The sequence below is a fragment of the Balaenoptera ricei genome, chromosome 1 (assembly GCF_028023285.1).
Source record: "Balaenoptera ricei isolate mBalRic1 chromosome 1, mBalRic1.hap2, whole genome shotgun sequence".
Classification (NCBI taxonomy): Eukaryota; Metazoa; Chordata; class Mammalia; order Artiodactyla; family Balaenopteridae; genus Balaenoptera; species Balaenoptera ricei.
In genome coordinates, this window is record NC_082639.1 from 102,783,300 (window position 1) to 102,804,939 (window position 21,640).

At 47.6% G+C, this 21,640-nt stretch overlaps 1 protein-coding gene and 1 long non-coding RNA gene across 2 annotated transcripts in view; one reads left to right on the forward strand and one right to left on the reverse strand.

Moving 5' to 3' along the window:
• Positions 1-344: 344 nt before the first annotated feature.
• LOC132369221 (uncharacterized) lies at positions 345-11,246 on the reverse strand. Its single transcript, XR_009504297.1, has 2 exons — positions 11,028-11,246; positions 345-765 (listed from the first exon to the last, which is right to left on the reverse strand). It is a non-coding gene; the product is annotated as an uncharacterized LOC132369221 (long non-coding RNA).
• Positions 10,293-21,640, forward strand: part of ATP1A1 (ATPase Na+/K+ transporting subunit alpha 1) — a 32,636-nt gene continuing 21,288 nt past the window's right edge. Inside the window, exon 1 of the mRNA XM_059928689.1 lies at positions 10,293-10,581. Coding sequence (XP_059784672.1) covers positions 10,570-10,581 — 12 coding nt within the window. The 5' untranslated portion in view covers positions 10,293-10,569. The remainder of the gene's footprint in view (positions 10,582-21,640) is intronic.

The window sequence follows — 21,640 nt, forward strand, 5'->3', positions numbered from 1 at the left end:
AAGCATGATCCAGATGCGGGTAGATGGAGTTCTTCTGATTAGAATTTTCAGAGGAGCCAGGAGGAGAGGCTGCTCTGTGGAAAGGCAGGGCTGTGGGTAGCTGGATGCTGTAGCAGCAGAGAGAGAAACAAGAGTGGGCGAAGGAACAAGGAGATCTGAGACACTGTCCATTTGGCAAGAAACAGGAGAGTAAAGAGACAATAATGCCTCAGAGGCTATAAAATATTAGTGATTCTAGATCAATATCAAAAGAGCCCTATCAGACAGAAACTAGTTTTGAAGAGGAAATTGGAGCTTAACTGCTTCAGGACAGGATATGGTGGATGAAATAATCTTATGGCACCTTTTCAAATTTAGGCAAGTGCCCCTTTATTGGATTAAGAAAAGAGATCTGAGCCAGGCCAAGGAAGCAGAAGGCAGCCTGCTGGGAGTTGGACCAGGCTACTGGAGGCGGCTCTGGCTGCCTCGGACTCCCCCCTCGGCCTCCACTATCTGCCCAAGCCTTACCCCAGCTCCACTCCCAGGCCCTTGCCCCCATGCTACTGCCCTCCATGTTCTCTTCAGCATGCTCCTCCATCAGTTGGCAGAAGGAAGAGAAAAGTCTGAGGATGTTGGAGCCAAGATGGCCATGGAGTGGAGCTTGTCACCCAGCAGCTCGACGAAACCCCATACAGGTGTGATGCAGAGTCCAGGAAACTGTCATTGGACAGAGAGCAGGCTTCCCGGGAAAGGAGTTAGAGGAGTCTCGTCCTGAGCCTGGGACCCCTGCAAGAGATTTTAATTTAATTTTACCTTGACACCATTCAAGGCTTCCTTGAATTCTCTCAAATTCAAAACAATAGTGTGCATATTTGTCTGTGTGTGTGTGTGTGTGTGTCTGTGTGTGTGTGTGTGTGTATTCAGACGTAGCTCCACTGAGACATGAGTGAAAAGAGGTCGAGCGAGATTTTTAAGATGAAACTATATGAGTACCCGGAGCATCATGGAAAATTCTATTTTCAAAAAGCTGATCCTTTAAATTGCATGTTTTGGATAACCTTCAGTTCTTGGTTTGGAAGCAAAACATCTCTGTCCTTAAGTAGATGTTTCCGAGTTGTCCTAAAGCTAAGGAGACAGCACGGTGTAGTGGAAAGAGAAGGGGCTGGGGTCTCGATTTGACATTAAGCAGGTGGTTTGTGACCCTGGGAAAAGCACATGCAGCCTCACAGACTCAATTCCTCTGTAAAAGAGGAGAGCAGACTAGGTTATCTGTAGTGTAGAATTCTCATTTCATAAGCTCAGTGTCCCTTGTAAAACCCAAACTGCCTGCGAGCGAGATTTCTGTCCAATGCAGAGCTCCCCTCCCAACTCAAGCATCCCGTGCTGCCTGACCATGGCTCCTAATTGTACTCAGTGCTAGACATTTCAGATACAGGGAAACAGACTTGAAGGAAAGTACAAGGACTTGCTCAAGACCACCCAAGTTCCCGGCATTCTGTTTCCTTTTATATCTTGTCCTTGCTAACCGTCCTGCTTGACACCAGCTCTGCTGTGCACGAAAACAGAAGGTGAGGGGGCTTCCCTGGTGGCGCAGTGGTTGAGAATCTGCCTGCCAGTGCAGGGGACACGGGTTCGAGCCCTGGTCTGGGAAGATCCCACATGCCGCGGAGCAACTAGGCCCGTGAGCAACAATTACTGAGCCTGCGCGTCTGGAGCCTGTGCTCCGCAACAAGAGAGGCCGCGATAATGATAGGCCCGCGCACCGCGATGAAGAGTGGCCCCCGCTCGCCGCAACTAGAGAGAGCCCTGGCGCAGAGGCGAAGACCCAACACAGCCAAAAATAAATTAATTTAAAAGCAAAACAAAACAAAACAAAAAACAGAAGGTGAGGCTGCGAGTTGTATGCAAAGCTAGTGACTCTTTTCCTGGCATGCGGGCATCTCAGGTCAGGGAACGGGACGGCAACCCCATTCGTGCTGCTTGATGGTGCCTCCCTTTGGGGAACAGGAGTGGCTGGCAACCGTGAAGCCTGCTGAGAAGGGCAGGGCATGGCATCCAACCCATAGATGGACACCTGATATTCCTCCCAGGCTGCCCACCCCTCTTTCCACTATTTGAGGAGTTGGAGACACTCAGCCTCCTGAATCCTCTAAGAGAGCAAAGTGATTTCAGTCATACGTATTTCTATCACGTGGATGTCCAAACAGGAAGACAAAGAAAACTGGCTTTTCATTTTTTGTTTTTTTAAGGCAGCATATGACCAGGAATGGATGAGACCAACATGACTGCTTTCATTCTAAATGTCTGCATTTAGAATCTACCTAAGAAATCTACCATGCATTGAGGTAACCTGATAGAAAACTGCTTTCGCTCTTCAGGAATTAAGGTTTCTGTATTGTGCATGGACCACGAGCTTGCGTTTAGAAGTCAATGCAAGACTTCAGCTGACACTTCCATACCTGTCAGGAGCCACTGATGAGAACCAGGTGGGCTACTTCAAGCAGAATTCAATTACCCAGATGGCAACTGTTTCTTAATTCAAAACTTTAACATCACCTTTTTTTTTTTTTTTTCTTCCATTATGAAAAAAGCAAAGGGGGAAGAGAATACATTGAGTTTGAGCACTCTGGTTGATGAGGTTCAAGGCATGAGAGGGAAGTGGATCCCTGGGCCCCCCTAGCTCCCTGCAGCTCCAGCCTGCCGCGTGGTGCCTGACAGACTCAGCTGCTTTTTCCGGGATCGGGAGTGATGGCCCCGAAACACAGCATTCTCTTGGGCCTGTTCTTAGGAAGAGGACGAACTCTCCCTTGCCAATTAGCAACTGCATTAGCAGATGGTATCTTTCTTTCTTTCTTTCTTTCTTTTGTTTTGTTTTTTGTTTTTTTAAGTAAAAAGGAAAAAATAAGAAAAGGCTTTGATGGTTTTAAGTTGCACTTGGAGACAATGCTTTCTTTTTCCCAAGGAGGTTGTGCTGTATCAACCCCTGCAGTCCAGAACATGGATAGTCAAGCTTCTTATTCTGAAGGTGAAAATTTCTCCATGAGGCCAGTGCTGCAATGCTTTAGTGCAGGGCTTATTTCCCTGGTTCTCACCTGTGGTTTGGTGATAACTAGACCAGTTCAGATAGGTGGAGTGTTGCCTTACCCTTGCTCACCTAGCTCCTGCACTCTGTACTCTGCTTTCTGCTACAAGCTGGCTGTGTATCCGCAGACAGGCCCGCTGTTGGATACAGGAGGTTGGTGGGGGGGGAGAGGAAAGCCAGCAAAAAGCAGACTCTGTTCTCACTCCCTCCTCCTCTAGACAAATTTTTCATGGATGCCTTCATCCTTCCTTGAACCTTGTTTCTCCCAGGCTGAGTAGGAATTTGAAATCAAGACAAGATCATTCCTTACACTTTTTGAACAGTTACTATGCGACAGGCGTGATGTTTCCTTAAGAGTGTCATGTCAATTGACTCTCACAGCAGCCTGGTGATATGGTTACAGATAAAATAGACTCAGAAGCTTCATGTGAGGAGGAAGATGCAATTGCTTGAAGGAATTATTCGATTGGGATCCTGTTATTGGATCAACTGTTTTGGGTCCACCCCCTTTAGCATCATTGCCGCCCCTCCCCACCACCTCCGTCATCACCACCCCACCAGCATCTCCACCCTGCCTCTACTGCCATGCCCACTACCAGACGCGAAGTGTCAAATCAACAGAGTTGTCAAAGAAATAAAGAGCTGAAATTTGTTGACACAGGGACATCTTTTATTTGAACTGTCTCGACCACGGAAGCCAAATTATTCACTCATTTGGCCTCTTACTCTATCGTCACTATCCTTGAGATTGCTGGTCCTTATATGTGAGATGGGGACCCAGGCAGCTTAAATTTTCTTTAGTCAGTGGAACTGCATCAAGAACTGGTCTCTGGGAGAAGTGGAAGCCAACAAAGTCCTTGGTCTATTTGGAATTCGGCATAGCAAAAAAATATTAGGAAAACTGGGTAAACTGCCGGTACCGTCCCTGCAAATTGAACCATCTTCCAAGGTCAGAGACTTGTATACTAGCAGATTGTTAAAATTATGTCCAAATCCCAGTTTTCCACCGTGTCCAGCCACTTGAAATCCTCTGTTTGGGAGAAGCGGTGCATGATTGGGATTATAATGGGTATCAAGACACGCACGTGTGTACACAAAAGAGGAAGAAAATAAAATTAACATGCCATCTCAAAGCTATATGGGGCAACGTGGATGTCTTGAGATTCTGAAATCAATAATACCATCAGAAGAGCTTTGGTAAATGCAGATTGTGAAAGCTTATCCCACGGTTCTGGTACTACCAGCGGAATATTTCCAAAGCACAAATCTGATCATGCCACCTCCCTGCTTAAAATCCTGCAGTGTCTCCCTGTGGCCTACAGGATAAAGTCCAAGTCCTTAGAATGGGCATCCAAGTGCTCCACAATCTGGACCCTGCTCACCTCTCCAGGCTTATCTCCTGCTGCGTTCTCTCTCACAGCCTACGCTCTAGCGATTTTAAACTACCGGCCAGTCTTCCAACAGACTAAGTTTGTTTAGGTGCTGAGGGTCTTAACCATGCTGCTGCTTTTGCTTGCAACCGACCTCCGCTACACAAACACATACACACATGCGCCCGCACGAGGCTCCACTTAATGAACTCCCATCCGTCTTTCAAGATCCAGCCAAGGGAGCCTTTCCAGCTCTGCAGGCAGAACTGACCACTTCTTCCTTTATGCCCCCATGATACGCTGCATAGATATAGCACCTCTCACTGTGCTGCTAACATCTCTTTGCCTGTCTTTCTCTATGCCAAATGGTGAACTCTTTGAGGGTAGAGAATGCGTCTTAGTTGTCATTTTATGCCAGCACCAAACACCACGTTAGGCTCAGAGTAGATGCCCAGTAATGGCTATTCTTGGGGTTTTTCTGTTTTGTTTTGTTTTTTGTTTTGTTTGTTTTTTGCATGAACTAGCGCTTACTTCTGTTAAACAGTGTAGAGTGCCAGAGGTAGGGGTTGGAGAAGGGAAGAAAGAGAGGGGACTTTCTTAGGGGCTTATCAGTAAGAGTTCACATGTAGAGGTTACCCATCAACCAAATGGCAGACTCCAGAGTAAAACCTAAGCTGTTAAAAATGAATTGAGCTGGTTACTATTTTTGTACCTGACCTACTTTTGTGTTACTTTCTACAAAAACTCCCAGACTCTTGTAAATGAACCAAACCACTTTTGGATGGTTTTGTATTCTCTCCTATTATGGTGGCTTTTCACTCCGCTGAAGGGAAAATCTGCACAGTCCCTGAAACCCAATTTTAGTGCAAAGTCATCTATGGAAGAGTGCTGTTCTCAGTGGAACCAGCTTTCACAGAACTTTCTCGATTGTTTTTCCATGCAAGATTTAAAGGCCAAGAATAGCAAATCTATCTATCCCAATGGTAGCACTCATTTCCTTAGTGCTCATGCTGTATTCCCCTGAGAACAAGAAGAGTTCGATGACAGTTATCTGCTGCCTCTTCTCTGCCTTCAGCTTGCCCATGCTGGCTTGTAAGCCTGTCTGAGGCCACGTCTCTACTGCCTGGGCGCAGATAGGACTCTGGCAATAGACTATTTTAAGTTCCAGATCCCTTGTTTGTTGCCATTTAATTTTTGTTTGCAATGCCCCAGTGGTTGTTGATTTATAGAGAACAAGGGATGAGTTTTTACATGAGTTTTACAAGGGATGAGTTTTTACATTCCAGGATATTGTAACATTTAATAATGTTTTGAACTGGGGTGAGGGGAGTAGCAGTGTACTGTGGGGAGAGTGCTAGAAAAGAAGACTCACCCTGACTCTGAATTTCAGGACTCAGTGTAAAACACCTGGGGAACAACTTTATAATTGTTTCATTTACAAAGACTGCTATTAATAAGAGCAAATTATTTAAGTGGCAGTTGTATTAAAGGAATGCTGAGGAAAAGACTGAGGACTTGACTCTGTGTGTTTAATAACAGCCTCCAAGACAGGGACCAAGAAAACGTTGACTTTTCTAAATATCCAGAGGCAAAACCTAAGGGCTTCAAAAATCATTAACAGAAGAAAATATGTTTACAAGCATACTAAAGAGCTTTTATAGGGAGTTAAGAGATGACTGGAAAACGGAGTCGGAGGAAAAGTTTCAGGGGTCAGAATTCTTTAGCTGACAGATTTCTGATGGTCAGTGGTCTGCCTAGAACTGTACTTTTAAAGCAGGAGGTAATATGTCTGCTGCTAGACAGGAAAAAAGAGATTTGCAATGGCGGGATAGACATTGGCTAGGAGGAACTTTGGAATGGTGACAAGGGTTGGCTTTAATACAGTGATAGTGGCAGCTAAGTGGCTTCCTGGGGTACCAAGGGAATGGTAAAAGATAAAGATGCATGCTTAAGATTGTTTCCATGCAACCTTTAGTGCAAGCTGGGCCAAAGAGACTTCTGTCCTTCCAGATCCCTAGCTCATTGACCTCGCAAATGTTTGCTTCCAGTGGAAAATGCTAACTTCATGTAGGTTCCAACTCTTATTCTAAAGCCCTTAATTGCAATGGCATGTTTATTCATTTCAGCAAGTACTTACTCAAAGTGCTAGCACACTTGGCTCAAAATACTGACTTGCATCATATTTTTCAGACATCTGCTGACTATTCACAATGACTGGGCCAGCCCTCCGTGGTGTGTCAAATCCTCCTCAAAGCCATCCACACTTGGCAGCCTTGAGGGCTGTAAATGCTGAGTCTCTGGACCAATCAGTTTAATTGTTTCCCAAGCTAGGAGCTTAATAAGAGCTGATAGAATAAGAGGTAGATAGAATAGAGAGGCAGAATTTCCCCCACCTTCTCTTCTGGAAGTTTCTTTTATCCTCAGCACTGCTCTGGGAGTTTGAAAAGATGCACAATCGTTCTGCCAGTGTCCTGGGACTATCTAGTACCAATCACTCCCTGGGCCTCAGTTTCTTCATGTAAAATAAGGGGAATGTTTGCTCTCCAAGGTTCCATTCAGAAACCTCTCCCAAGAGGAGGAAAGAAGCCTGTCCCCCAAAAAGGATATTTCCCCCTTTGGTCACCTATGTCCCAAAGCATCTCTCTCACATCTGAGACTTCTGCACCTCAATTCTGGCCACAATGTCCCTTTGTCTTAATTTTATAGGCGTGTTCAGGGCTCCAGAGTACAACCCGGCAGGTGTTCTTTACATCATTCTTTCCCATAAAAAGTTTTCAGCTCCTGCTTCCTTATCATGTTTTTTCCCTTCACCTCTTAAAATTTGTCCTCAACACCTGGCAATAAACTTTACCCCTAAAAACACCCCTGAAAATTGCCCAGAAGTGCCTAGGCCATAACACTTGGCTGTAGCATTTGTAGAAACATCAACTTTAGAGGAGTAATAGCAAGGCCCTTTCTGACATTCTGACCCATTTTTGTCGAATTATGTTTCTTTCAACAGGACTGCAATGAAAAATGGATTATCAAATGACTTGAAAATGGAATGCGATTTGCCTCTAGAGGTGGGATCAGGTGGGCCAGAACAGTGGTGGAGGAGTGTTTGTTGATCTGTATCAGTCATTTTTATAAAAGAAATGGTTCTCTGCCTCACGATGATGCACACGGTAGACTGATGAAGAGTAGGAATAGGCAGAAAAGGCTCTTGCCGAGAGGAGAGGCACATGGAAACCCTCTCTCTGTATTTGTGAGGACAGCCATGTTGAAAGCAATTAGTGTTCTTCCACCAAAACTTCCTTGGTGCTATGCTCAGAGACCACATTTTACAAGCAGGAAGATGGGTTCCCATCTTGCAATTTTGAGGCCAGGCTCCCCCATTGCTAGCTGAGTGGCCTTGTTAGAAGAAAGTCCTCAAACCTCCAGTTTCCCACGCTGGAAAATGCGGCTAAAGCCCTTTACCTTTCGGACTTGTGAGAATTCTAGCAGATTTTATATGTACAAGTGCTATGTGGAGGCGAAAGCAAACTTTGGATTTTAATATTTATTTTTATGCCTTTTCCCCTCTCTGGCATATAGCTAGAACTTTGAGGTCCTCCTGAAAGGACCTTCGGTAATCTTCAGCTACCAAATGAACAGCTGTAGAGACCAAGGGAAATGCCTTGATTTATCAGGTTTATGTTGTTGAATGGGAAAAAAAAATGATAATTTCACTTATGAACGGAGGAAAAGGTGATCCGCTAGCAGGAGAAACCTACATTGTTCAGACTTTTGCTTTCTACATTTTGTTGTTGTTCTTGCTGTGCTTTTTCCATTCAGACCAGGGCCCAGGGGATAATGAATCTCAAACAAGCTGAGAGATCTTTAGCAAGCAAAAGCCTCCTACAGGGCTTCCCTGGTGGCGCAGTGGTTGAGAATCTGCCTGCCAATGAAGGGGACACGGGTTCAAGCCCTGGTCTGGGAAGATCCCACATGCCGCGGAGCAACTAGGCCCGTGAGCCACAACTACTGAGCCTGCGCGTCTGGAGCCTGTGCTCTGCAACAAGAGAGGCCGCGATAGTGAGAGGCCCGCGCACCGCGATGAAGAGTGGCCCCCGCTTGCCGCAACTAGAGAAAGCCCTCGCACAGAAACGAAGACCCAACACAGCCATAAATAAGTAAATAAATAAATAAATAAATATTAAAAACCATTCCTTTAAAAAAAAAAAAAAGCCTCCTACAGGTTAGCGGTAATGGTGGATGTAGGGCATGTAAATAAAGCATTTCCTAGACCTTTGGAGACAGAGCCCTGATAACTCTTCATAAATTCCTTCTGTTGAATAAGCAGCATTGGGAACTCTGTTCTGGATTTGGGGGTTCTTTCCCCAGCAGTCACGAATTTGAATTCAGTTGGCAATTCCTCTGGTCTTCAGGGCCCGCACTGATTTAAGCAAGCTTGAAGGTCGCTGGAGGAGGCACCAGCCCTTAATGCATTCTTGGGCAAGAGGAAAGAAACAGTTTCTTCTAAGAAGGAACAAGACTTAGGCTAATGGTCTAACTGATAACACAGTTGCTACTTTTTCCCCCTTTGTTTTTCTTTCTTCCTCCCTCCTTCCCGTTTCTTTCAAGTTTCACATCTTCACTCATGTTAAATTAATACTTGGAGTTGATAGGGCCGGTTTTAACTTGCTTAGGAAGTTAATGTTTTCCTTGTTTCTAGTCGGAATTCCCAGAGACATGGAGTGACTTTCTCCTGCAAATCGTGCTTTCCCAGAGTATGCTTGACTTCCCCAAAACATTGTTAATAATACTTCGCTTTTTAACTGTAGGAGACCTTCAGCCATTGCAGCCTCTGCAGAAGCTGTCATGGGAGAAAGCCACACAGCGCAGCCAGGCCAGGGCCCTCTGGGGGGTTCCTGGACTCCTCACCACACTCCAGGCCCAGGTCCCTCACAGCACCAAAGGCTGCGGTGAAAGAGGCCCTGCTGTGCCAGGTGGGGGGCAAGGAGAGGCATGAGACAGGCCCTCAAACATCTCCTCGGAGGAGGAGCCCCTTTTGCTAAGGATATGCATTCCCTGAGGTTTCAGTTATTCCTCCCCCCCAAAAATGATCCCCCAAACTGGAAAAGCAGCTTTCATTCACACAGTAGCGTGAATGAATTCACAGCAGGCCCTTTGGATTATCATTTGGGGGTCTTGAAGCAAAGGAGGGAGAAGGCACTTGGGACCTCCGGCAAGGCCAGCTCAGGCCCTGTGGGGATATGGATAACGGGGATCCCAAGACCACAGGAGGCATTCGGGAGGGCACCAAGAGGCTGGCCGGGGACGCCATCGCAGGTGGGCGCGGGGGCCTGGACTCCGCAGGGGGGCGCAGTCCCTCCTGCGGGCGCTGGCTGCAGGCACATCCGACCCCTCACCCCCATCCCGGTGCTCCCCTTAGTCCCAGAAGAGCTTTCCGATGCCCGGAAAGGCCCCTCCGCGCAAGGTTTCTGCCCCGGGTCCGCGGAGATTCGGGGACCCAGTTCCGTGGACGTCCCCGCACCCACTGAGGACCTTGCGTGCCCTCCAAAGCAGGCCGGCCACGCAGGGCGGCGGGAGGGGGCGCGGGAGCTGCATGGCCGCCGAGTCCCCGCTGCCCAGCCAGCCGGCGCGCCCGGGAGTGGCGCGGCCTCGGCCTCCCGGGACGTGGGCACGCGCGCCCCAGGGCCCGGCGCCCTCCTGCCGGGAGCCGCGACCGGCCGCAGCCGGCGCGGCCCCGGCCTGGGGGTGGGGCTTGGGGCGGGGGCGGAGCCAGGCCCGCGGCCGGTGTCAGGTTGCTCCGGTAACGGTGACGTGCCGCGGCGTGGGCGGGGCTAGCACGCAGGTTGCATATTTTAGGAAGTGAGGAGGAGGCGCGGGCTTGAGCTGCGGCGGGGTCTGGGGCTCAGAGCAGCGGCGGGAGGAGGCGGACACGTGGCAGCAGCAGCGGTAGCAGCCCCGGCAGCGGCGGCAGAAAAGGCATCGGCCCGAGCCGCCGGCCGTCTTCCCTCCTTCCCGCCCCGCGGCAGCCCTAGCTCCCTTCTCTCCGCTCCCCCGGTCGCGCTTTCTCGGCCGGGAGCCGCTCTCTTCTTTTCTCTCTGATTCTCAAGCAACAGGACCCGGCGCGGGGCACAGACCACCGCCAGTATGGGGAAGGGGGTGAGTGTCCGGGGAGCCAGGGGAGGGGCACGGGGAGCCCTGGAGGGGAGGAGGAGGAAGAGGAGGAAGTCAGGAGGGCGACCACAGCCAGAGGGAGGCGGAGGAGGAGGAAGCGGCGGGGCGCGGAATGGGTTGGCAGAGCGGCGAGGCTTAAAAGACGACGCACTTTGGAAATGGAGGAAGCGCAGTAATGAGGGGCGGGCGGGGGAAGGGAGCGCCGGGGGGACGGAGGGCGGCAGCGCTGGGCAGCGCGCAGACCCTGGAGAGGGGCTGCGGGCCCTCGAGTCCGAGCGCGCCCGGGGTCCGGGGCTCCTGGAGGCGGCGCTCGGGAGCCGCGGGCCCAGGAGGAGGAGGGAGGACGGCTGCTGGGCGGCCCCGGCAAGGAGCGGGCCGCCGGCGGCATCCCCAGCCCGATCCTTCCCTCCCTCCCGCCCGCCCGCCCTCACCTCGCGTCTCTTGCCTTCCTTTTTTTCTCCGCCCTTCTTGCCCAGAGGAAAGGCGTGCTCCTCCCCTTCCCCTGGGGCGCTCTGCTCGGCCCCTTCCCGGGCTGCCGTTCCCGCCGCGGCTCCGGCCCGGCGCTGGGGGGCTTGCGACGCGGGGGCGGCCTTAGGGTCCCAGGCTCCTTCTGGAGGCGCCGGGCTTAGCCAGTTGCCCGCAGAGGCGGCCGCCCTCCGCTAAAGGAAAAAACTGGCTTCCCCTTACTGGGGAGCCGGTCGGGCAGGCTGGTGCCAGAAAGGGTGTGTCTTTGCCCTAGGATGGCCTTTAAGGTATACTTTTGAGAGCTTTAATGGGCCCCTTTCCATAAACATGGGATGCGCCCGGGGCAGCTGGAGCAACTGGAATGGTTATCTTAATGGTGGGGAGAGTGTGTGTAGATTTTTTGGAGGGATGAGCCAGGAAGGAGCACAGGCTGATCCACCAGGGTCTCCGGGTATTATAAACACGAAAAAGGACGGGAAGCCGGGGCAGTACGCGGTAGGAGTGCCGACCTGCGGAAGACGGGTTCCCGAAGGAACGAGAGGGTCCCCTGGGCAGGAGAGGCGAGCGCTGTGGTGATACCAGAACGACGGCTGGTTCCTGCATTTCTGTAACTTGGAGCTGTGATAACCCGTAGCCACGTCAAGAGACTGGGTGCCAGACCCCAACGGGGCCAAAGTCCAGTCGAGAAAAGTTTATACCAAAGAACAATCAGAAGTATCAGTTGATGGAATAAAATGACCAGGTCATGAGAATACTGGTAGGAGAGAATCCGCTCCATTGTGTCCAGGGCTTGCACAGTGCCTTGGCGGTTAGTAGGTCTTTGAAGGTTCTGAGGGCTCCTCGGTGTGGAGTGAGTGATGGGCGAAGAGGGACGGTGCATTCTTTGGGGACTCTAAATGGATTTTGAAGGAGGTCACTGAAAGCCTTGGACCTGGTCGAGAAAGTAAGGAGAAGTGGGAATGCACAACTTGCATCTTATAAAAGCACAAAATGTGGAGGGCTGGCTCAGATCAAGTAGCTGAAAAGAGCTGAGTGCCAGCCTCTGTACTTCCAGGATGAAAACTGGGGTAGTGGCCTGTGCTTGTACCACACCATCAAACCCTAAGTCATTCCAGTAAACAAGCTCTTTAAAGCTCATTTTTTTGTCTCTTTCCCCTCAAAAAAAGTTTATTTCTTGAGCCTCACATTACTGACTGGGGGGGGCTGTAGAGATCGTAGATATGTACCCGGGGCTTAGGAAGGTGAAGTGATTTGCTCAAGGTCAAATGGTTGGTTAGTGACACACCAGACGTCCCTGATTCGTGAACAGCCTGTGGTCTCCCAGCCTGAATACTCACTCACTCCTTAACATTGCCTGATACGCAGAACTCTCAAGTTATTTTTCCGATGAAACTGGGGTGTTTGTGAGGCTGGATTAATGGACCAGAGAGATGTTTGAATAACTAAGTTATGTCCATAGATCTATATGTCCCTTTCGTAACCACACACATGCACAGTGGTGGTAAAGCAACAACATACCTGGGTCGTGGAGGTTCAACCTAGATGCCTTATGGATTTTTAATAAAATGCCTAGTAGCTGGCAAACACAAAATTGAATTGTAACTGGTTAACACAGGCTGATATGCTGCTTATCTGCTGGGTTGTAGTTAGTATTTTGGGTACTCTGATAAATTAAACAAGGGGGGGTGGTGTGTGGGTGGGTGGGTGGGGTGATTCCCCTGGGATAAAGTTACCCCTTTGTCCCCAGTGACTTACCGTGATAGTCCAAATGTTCAGAAGGATATTTTATGCTCAAATGTTGGGATTTTTCCACATGGGGATTAAAATGTGGGTGGAGTGGTGACTAAAGCCCTGCTGATAATTGGTTAACCAGGAAGCCAGTGCTGGCAGCTAATTTTTAAGGTCATTGTTAATTTCTTCCCCTCCCCTTCCCATTACTGTTGGGAGCCCAGGTTTTGACGATATTTCAGGTGATTTTATTTCTCCTTAAAAATCGATCTTCTAAGCTTTTGGTAAAGAAATGGAAGAACAGCTCCTGCTGAATCATTCCTGGATGAAATAGGATTTTGTCCTTTTTTTCATACTGGTTGTTTTTGCCAGTCACTTGGCTTAAATCCACAGCTAGGCCTACCACCCACAATCCTTTAGCTCACCAAAGGTACGCAAGAAACTTTCTTTTTTCTCAAGTTTACGAAAGATGAGGGGAGGGGGGATGTCACCTGGTCTTTCATTGCAGTTCTCCATTGTTTGAACATTAACTTAGTTACCTAGAAAAGAAACCATAACTTATGGGTAGTGATTTAAAGAGGAGCCTGGAAAAAGGTGCAGGTGAAGGTTGCACAAGGGATACAGATGTCAGCAGAAATCCTGGTTGTATGGTAGCACTATCAGCTGCCCTTTGGGAGCTCAGCTCGAAAGTGTGACTAAATTCCCTCTGGCTGCTATAAAGCTAGTACTTTAGACTGAAAACATCGCACGGCAGCGTCCTCGGAGTGGAAGGTTGCCCAGGCCTGGCCCGAGCAAGTGGAGTGGTTACGGGAGGAACTGGTGACTAGCCCTAGGGACAGAGAAGAAGGTCGGGGATGCATCACACCGTTTGCCCCCATCAAGTGTTCAGTGTATGAGTGACGAACACCCCCCCACCCCCCTCGCCTTTCTGTACCCTGCTCTGAGGGTGTATTCTCTTTGGGTAACTTACTGTTTGTTAATTTGTAGTTTTCTCTGCCAGTAAGTTTGTAACACTCTGGTGACTCACCTTTGGGTGGGAGGGTAGGAAAGGGGGAGGTCTGCATCATAAGTCTGAGAAGATTGAGAGTAGGCTAAGCCTGACAACCCCCGGCCCCAAAAGAGGGCGAGGAATTTTTAAAAATCCAGTGAAATGTTTATTCAGGTGAGGAATAAAACTTAAAATATGCAGACCCCTGGAAGTGTTATTCCTAAATTGCACTTAAAAAGTGAATTCAACATTATAAAGCCCAATAGACTGGGTACCCATCCATTCTCCATCCCAGAACCCTTCTAAAGCATTGTTTTCTGATTATTTTAGCAACAAATGAACAGATAAGTGACTTTCTGTTCAGTCAGGCTATGTTCCATTTTTTTTTTTTTTTTTTTCCGCTGCATTGGGTCTTCGTTGCTGCGCGTGGTCTTTCTGTAGCTCCGGCGAGCAGGGGCTACTCTTCGTGCCGGTGCGCGGGCTTCTCATTGTGGTGGCTTCCCTTGCTGTGGAGCACGGCCTGTAGGCACGCGGGCTTCAGTAGTTGTGGCGCACAGGCTCAGTAGTTGTGGCTCGCGGGCTCTATAGAGCACAGGCTCAGTTGTTGTGGTGCACGGGCTTAATTGCTCCGTGGCACGTGGGATCTTCCCGGACCAGGGCTTGAACCCGTGTCTCCAGGCGGATTCTTAACCACTGCCACCAGCGAAGTCCAGGCTATGTTCTTTCACATAGTATATCCAAACTTAAGAATGAAAGAGGCTTTAAGGAAAATAGGTTTCGAAGGATTTTGTATGGAAAAGTAAGTAAAATTAGTTTCTTTAATAAACGGAAAGTTTTTTAAAGCCCTGAAGTGTCAGTTTCTCATCTGGCCCTTAGGTAGAATACTCACCCACGTGAAAGTCACCTGTGTTCCGTTTAGAGAGGGTACAGGGCAAGTGTGAGTGGCAGCTGTTGTTGGGGTTTTAAAGCATTTGGCGTTGAGAGATCTAATCTTTATAAACTATGGGTTTTTGCTGTTCGTCCGCCTTAAGTCTTTTCAAAACTAGAGAACGGTTTTTCTTTCACCTGAAAAAAAAATACTGAAGATTGAAAAGAATGGGAAATATTGAATACTATGAATTACCCTCCAAAGGGAAGCTGAGTGGAAGTGTCACTGGACACTGCTGGGATGCTATTGAACGGCATCTTCGAGTTCTCATTTACTTTCACTTTCCAAGTAAAAGGCTTTACATTTTTAGAGTCTTGGTCAAAGTCTTGCGAAATAAAATGGGCTTTTCAGCCCTCTATGAGGGACAGGAGGGTGAACATTTGTGCTGTGGTGCCTTCTTCTAGTCGCCCAGGGCGCTCTGCCAGCCAGCAGGCCAGAAGAAGAAACACGAGTGTCAGATCAGATGGGCTCACGGTAATCAGAGTTGCTGCTTTTGGCCAGCAAAACACTGGGCAGAATGTTTCCCCACCCCTGCCAGAGCTGTCCAATTCTGGATTCCGCTGAAATTACGTGTCCAGTAAGTGATAATGTGAAGGACAGAGAATTTTAAAATCCACTATTTTTTTTAAAAACTCTCCTTCGTTTATATATTTTTGGAAAAGGAGCCATAACCAAGTCAGGTCTGAACTTTCTCACGTTGCTATGAATCGAATGTGTGTGAGAGGAAGTGTATTCTTTGGCTGTAGTCATAGAGAGACTGTTCTTTGCATATGAGTCACCTCCTTAGTTGTGCTTAAATCTGTTGTCAGGAATCCACAAGCAGTTCTTCACATTTATTTGACTAATGTTTCAGATAGCAGATTCTGTCAGTGAGAATAGAAGCACCCCACTCTACCCCCCCAACCCACCCTGCAGTTTTTCTCTCTGGTTTCATTTGGATCCTGAGCCAAGGGAATTTTGGCCAGTGGACCCCATTCCTTAGTTCCTTTGTGACTTTACAATGGATTATACCTGAACATTAGTTATCTCTGTACCTGGTTTTATTCAAACCCTGTTCAGTAACAGCTGTTGGATGTTTTTGGTTGGTGATCTGAAAAGTTGATCCTTGACAGCTTGCGTTTTTGTCTTTGGGACCTGTATTGTTTGGGGGCCTGATAATCAGTATGTTAAGGTTTTGTGGATCATTGGGACTTGGTGCTTGGTTTATCTTTCCAGTTTGTCATCATGGTGAGAGCAGGGCCTCACGCACTTTGGGGTGTTATCTTCTTGTGTTTTTCCTTTATCCTCCACATGATGCTTCCATGGTGCCATATTGGTTTTATTGGTTTCAACTCAGGTGGCATTCCTGTAGGGCCTGTCACTGCCTTTGTCCTCTTCAGCCCTGCAGCTGTTTTACTTCCCACCCTAGGCTTCAAGGTACCAATTGAGGAGTGATCAGGACTTACTGGAAATTGATTCAGTCCCCTTTTAATGCTTGTGCTGGTTATCTAGCCAGAGTCTCTCAAACCAACAACTTCTTTTGAGTAGCACTAGCTAAAAGAGTGGTCTGACAAAATGAAAAAAGGCATGAGGAGGGCAGCAAGTGGGGGGAAACAGGCAGAACATTTTAACTCTTCATACCAAGGTACCTAATGTAGAGGTAGAAAACCCCATTGAAAAGACAAGTTTTTTTTATTTTAGATAACTGAAAAAGCACATTTTTAAAGAGGTCGTACATCTGAAGTATATTGATTATTTAGATGTTTTAGAATCGTTTTGAATGGTTACGGATGTATACTGACTATCGCAGGTAGGGTGGGCTGGCAGGCCCGTTGAAATTTCACATGCAGGCAGATTGGGGAGGAAGGTTAAGCCTTGTTCATTTTGGGCTGAGGGAACCCGCTGGCTAGAGCTGGAGCTGTTTTCTTTGCCCCCTGCTGGCTGATGGGCTGCAGCCCAAGTTTGGAGGGACTGAGCTGGGCTCACAAAGAGACCCACTGCTTTGGCCTGGCTACTTGATATTCCCCAGCTCGCGGCAGGTTTAGGTGAGTGAGAGAAGGACTGTGAAGGCCAGGTGTCTGTCCCTCGGGTCACGTCCTCTTCCTTCTCTGCCCTAAACGCTGCTCTGGGCTGCAGAGCCTTGCAGTGTCACGGCAGTGCCGTCCTCTTTCAGCCCCAGCCGTCTCCAGCCTCAGCTCCCTGGCTGGAAAATCCCTTGTACATAAACTAAACTACTTAATCATTTAGGAGCCATCGGAGGTGTGATGAACTGGGATTGGTCATGTCTTATATCTTTATAAGTTTCAATTGACGATGAAATAAAAAATGCCCCAAACGAGGTGTGTTTTTTTTTTTTAAATTCATAAGGAGTTTTCATAGTAAGTGACGAGTGGCAGTGATTTACATGTTCATTAAAACCAAGTTATAATAACCTTTGTGTAGTGCTTTGCAGAGTACCTTCACATACACATTTGTATTTGATAATGATTAATAATATATCATCCCAGGGAGACTGGAAAGCCTACCCGCGCCCCCCTTTTTACGTAAAGGAAAGATGTAGCCCAGACTGGGCAGTGCCTCTAGGCAACCAGTGAGGATCGGAGACCATCCCTCCAACTTCCTGCTAACGTGGAATTTGCCAAATTGGGTTCAGAGGTATCCTTTCTCCAACCCTCTTGGCCAGCTTTGAAATGCACTGCATTGGGGGCAGTTACTTTTACCCTCCTTCTGGCCCCTCTTGATAGTCCAAAGCTTTGTCAGTTTTGGAAACAGTGCTGTTTTTAGCTGTTTTGTTTTTGGATTTGATGGCAGCCCCTTGATTCATCTGACTATCAGAATGCCTCTCTAGAGTCTTTAGTAGTTAACACCAAGTGTTATTCCCATTTTAGGCAATGAGGAAACTGAGGCTGACTGTTCAGGGTCGTCTAGCTGGCACATGGCAGAGCTAGAATGACTTGGGAATGACTTAAAAGTACCATCCCTAGTCTTGTCCAAAGGGTGTGGACATCTCTGCTTCCAGGTACCCTCCAGACGTTATCAGCAGCAGTTTCTGAAGTCTGAAGACCTCTGACCTCCCGGCTGGCCACAGGGCATGGTGCTGATGTGGTGGGAACCGTGGCCAGACATCACACTGCACAGTTGAGAAAGCCTCTAAGGTCTGATGGGGGCCAGTTGAGATGGGTCCGAAGGCCTCAGGGTAGCTTCAGCTTATGCAGACGTCAAGTGACTCACCTCTAGGATGGAAGCTTGTCTCCTAAACTCATTGCACCTTCTTTGTGTGCCTTTGTAAAAATTTTTGGGATGTTTCTCTGCACCTGTCATATCCGCTTCCCACTCCACCCCCTTTAAATTGTTAATTGCTGAAGAAGAGGAAGGAGCATCTCCAGCCCTAGCAGGCCTTGCTCATTGTAAGGGTTTGGTCTATGTTTTTAAAAAAGTGAACGTTGGAGCCTCAACCCTGGGGGCTGAGGGTGGGCGCCTTCCGGACGCTGCACACCAGGCCCACTCTGTGCGTAAATTCACAGACAAACGTGAATGGATGACAACAGAAAATAGCGTTAGAATAGTGGGAATCAGCAATTTTGCACAGGAAGCTTTGGGAGATGTTTACTGACTGTAGTCTCCCTGAAGTTGGGACAGAATTGAACAAATGAGGAGTTCGGTGCTTTGGAAAATTAAAAAGCTGCTAGTGAACTCTTATTCTCCTCTATCAGGAGAAGTCACTGAAATGAATGAAGCTTTTGCAGAAAATCCAGGGCTTGTCAACAGCTCTTGTTATGAAGATGGTTGGCTGATCAAGATGACACTCAGTAACCCTTCAGAACTAGATGAACTCATGAGTGAAGAAGCATCTGAGAAATGCATAAAATCCATTGAGGAGTGACAATGGAACCCCTAAATAAACTAGTTTGAAACAACTTAAAAAAATAAATAATAAACAAGCGCACCTTGCTCCAGGTTTCAACCTTGGTTCCTCCTGTCAAGAATTTTCTCACCCCGTCTCCTGAGCACCCTTTCCCTCTACCCAGACCAACTGGGGGCAAAACTCATAGTGAACCGTCGAGAGGATGAAATCCCCAGGAAGCACAGGGCGAAGTAATGACACTCTTTATTTTAGGCTGTGTCACACTGGGCAAGCCCCTGCCCTTGTTGTGACCTCCCACTTCCTAAATTAGAATGGGAGAAACAAATGTTCACAAGTGGCCCTTTTGGGGGGGGGTGGTATGACAGTGGCCTTGAGCCTCCATCGTACCCTTCCTCAGAGACGGCACAGCGGTGCCCAAGGGTGCTGTCGCAGGGAGTCTGGTCACTGCCCGTCTTCCGTGGAGGAAGGAGAACTGACCTGCATTTCCTAATGGGAACGGTGGGAATTGTGTGCCCAGTGCCCAGAGGAGTGGGCAGGTCATCACAGTAGATTCGGGAGACCATATTATCATTTCCCTTTTCATGACCTTTGTTTTTCCCTAATGCTTTTAAAAGAAATAAAGAAACTGCTGTCTGCCCAATTTTAGGTTGTTCCCTGTCCTACCCTTTACCACCGCACCCCACCCCAAACACACACACGGTTTTTTTTTCTGCTTTGAAACTAGTAATTGAGATTGGTAGGGACTTGAGTAATATTTGGTTCCCATCAAGATAAGCTAGTACTATGGTTTTACTTGTAGGGAAGCCCTGAATTGCATAAGCTGCCTGGTCTTCTGGACACTGCCTAGTGAAACAATTAAAATCTTGAAGGAGAAGAAATATCACTTGTTAGCACTTCCCCTGTCTCTTTCACAGATGTCCTGTTTTAAACCACCACCCCTTTTATGCCGTGAAGGGATGAAGAATGGGGAGGGTTATTAGGGAATCTTGATTTCCAGCTACCTTAACCATTGGTAACTGAGAAGCTTCAGGCAGGAGATCTGTGTTGTAAATGGGGATAAAACTCTGGAACATGTCCAAGGTCTAGCCTGCTCCAATAATTCTCTCCCCCTCTTTTGGAGTGGAAAATATTGAAAGTCGGAGAATAATCAAAGCCTACAGATGGTGAGGCAGAGGGCTTTTAACTCGGATTTTCATATATTGAAATTAAATATGTTTTAATGATACTCAACTTGCTTAACGAGAATTTGTGAACTGGATTTAAAAAAAATCAATACAAACGCTCCATGCGAGTCTTTTAGAGATCCCTAGTCAATGTCTTTAACATGAGTTTTCAGTGTTGTGCTTCCTTATTAAATATATGAAGGAAGTCCCACTTTAGTTCCTCTCTGGTGGGAGCCCCGTCCTTTGTTTTGTTTGTCTGTTTGCTTCCAGTGTGTGTGATGATTTTAAGTCTGGCCCCAGGGCTCTCCCAGAGAGGCTCTCACCAACGTGGTTGCTCCATAGTGGAGAGAATGTGGAGAATGTTGACTATCTTTAGACTTGCTTCATTCGTAGCAGATAAGATACAGAAACTAAAGAACACTCTGAAAAAGTTAATGGGCAGGGAACACTGTAAAATGTGACCACACAAGTTGAGCAATGTGAATACTGTACACGTCTCTATGTTTTGGCAACACTAACTAACCTGGGGCCAGGATCGCTTTAGAGTCTTAAGAAGGTATTTTCAAATTCAAGTGAATATAGTATTTATTTGCAACCATATCAGCTGTGACTGAAAGACACCTATATGCTTTGATATTTTAAATTTATTTTATATTCAGCACAGTACAATTTTTTTTTTTTAATTTCATTTATTTATTTATTTATGGTTGTGTTGGGTCTTCGTTTCTGTGCGAGGGCTTTCTCCAGTTGCGGCAAGCGGGGGCAAGCGGGGGCCACTCTTCATCGCGGCGCGCGGGCCTCTCACTGTCTCGGCCTCTCCTGTTGCGGAGCACAGGCTCCAGACGCGCAGGCTCAGTAGTTGTGGCTCACGGGCCTAGTTGCTCTGCGGCATGTGGGATCCTCCCAGACCAGGGCTCGAACCCGTGTCCCCTGCATTGGCAGGCAGACTCCCAACCACTGCGCCACCAGGGAAGCCCAGCACAGTACAATTTTAATCTAGACAGTGTTTCTACTTGTTGCTTTAGTAGCTGGTGAGGTACTCCTGAAAATCAGAAATGATTAAGGGAGAGCCACAAATGAATACAAATGGCACCACATAGCCTCCACTGTAAGAAAATTGCTAATATAATTGCCTTTCTTTGCCCTTCTTAGGTGATAGTGGCAGTGTGTGGGCTGGGGGCCTCTGGAGTGAGGGGTCTTCTCTCCAGGGACCACTACCCTTGGGAGCACCAAGTTCAGGCTTTGTGTAGCTGGGCTCAGGCATTTTCAACAGGAGGTGGGGGAGTGGAACAATCTAAATTTAAACTGTGGAATCAACGTTTTCTCTAAAAATTGTTCCAGTTTTCAAGAGGCGTAGGTGGATCCTGCAATATGTGTGATAATGCACATGCTTTTCCTACATCCTGCTTATGTCAAAACATTTCCAGGGACTTTCAGTTGGGGGCTTTATTCTCAGGCTGCAGATTGGGGTGGGGACTCCCTTTTTTGTCTTTCACTTGAAGAATTTGAAGGATCCTTGGGCTGACTTTTTTTTAATAAGATGAAAAGGTCAGTGCTCTTAAGGCAAACCCTAAAGATATTTAAAGTTGATACATAATGACGTCTTTGCAAAGATAAGAATTTAAACATCATAATAAAAGTCATTCGAATTTAGGTGTATATATCATTTAATCCTCTCAAACCTCTAAGGAGGTAGGCGCCATTATCTCCATTCTAGGGAAGAGAACTGAAGAATTTCAGAATTAGTGACTTGCCCAAGGACACACAGCTATTAAGTGGTGGAGCCCAGGGTATGAACCTGTCTGATTCAGAATCCAAGTGTGCATAAGTACTATACTGTACTCTTAAGTTAGTGATGTGAAGATAGTTTCATTCTTTCAGTGGGGAAGATGGAGGGCCATGGCATGGAAATGTTGACAACACAACCC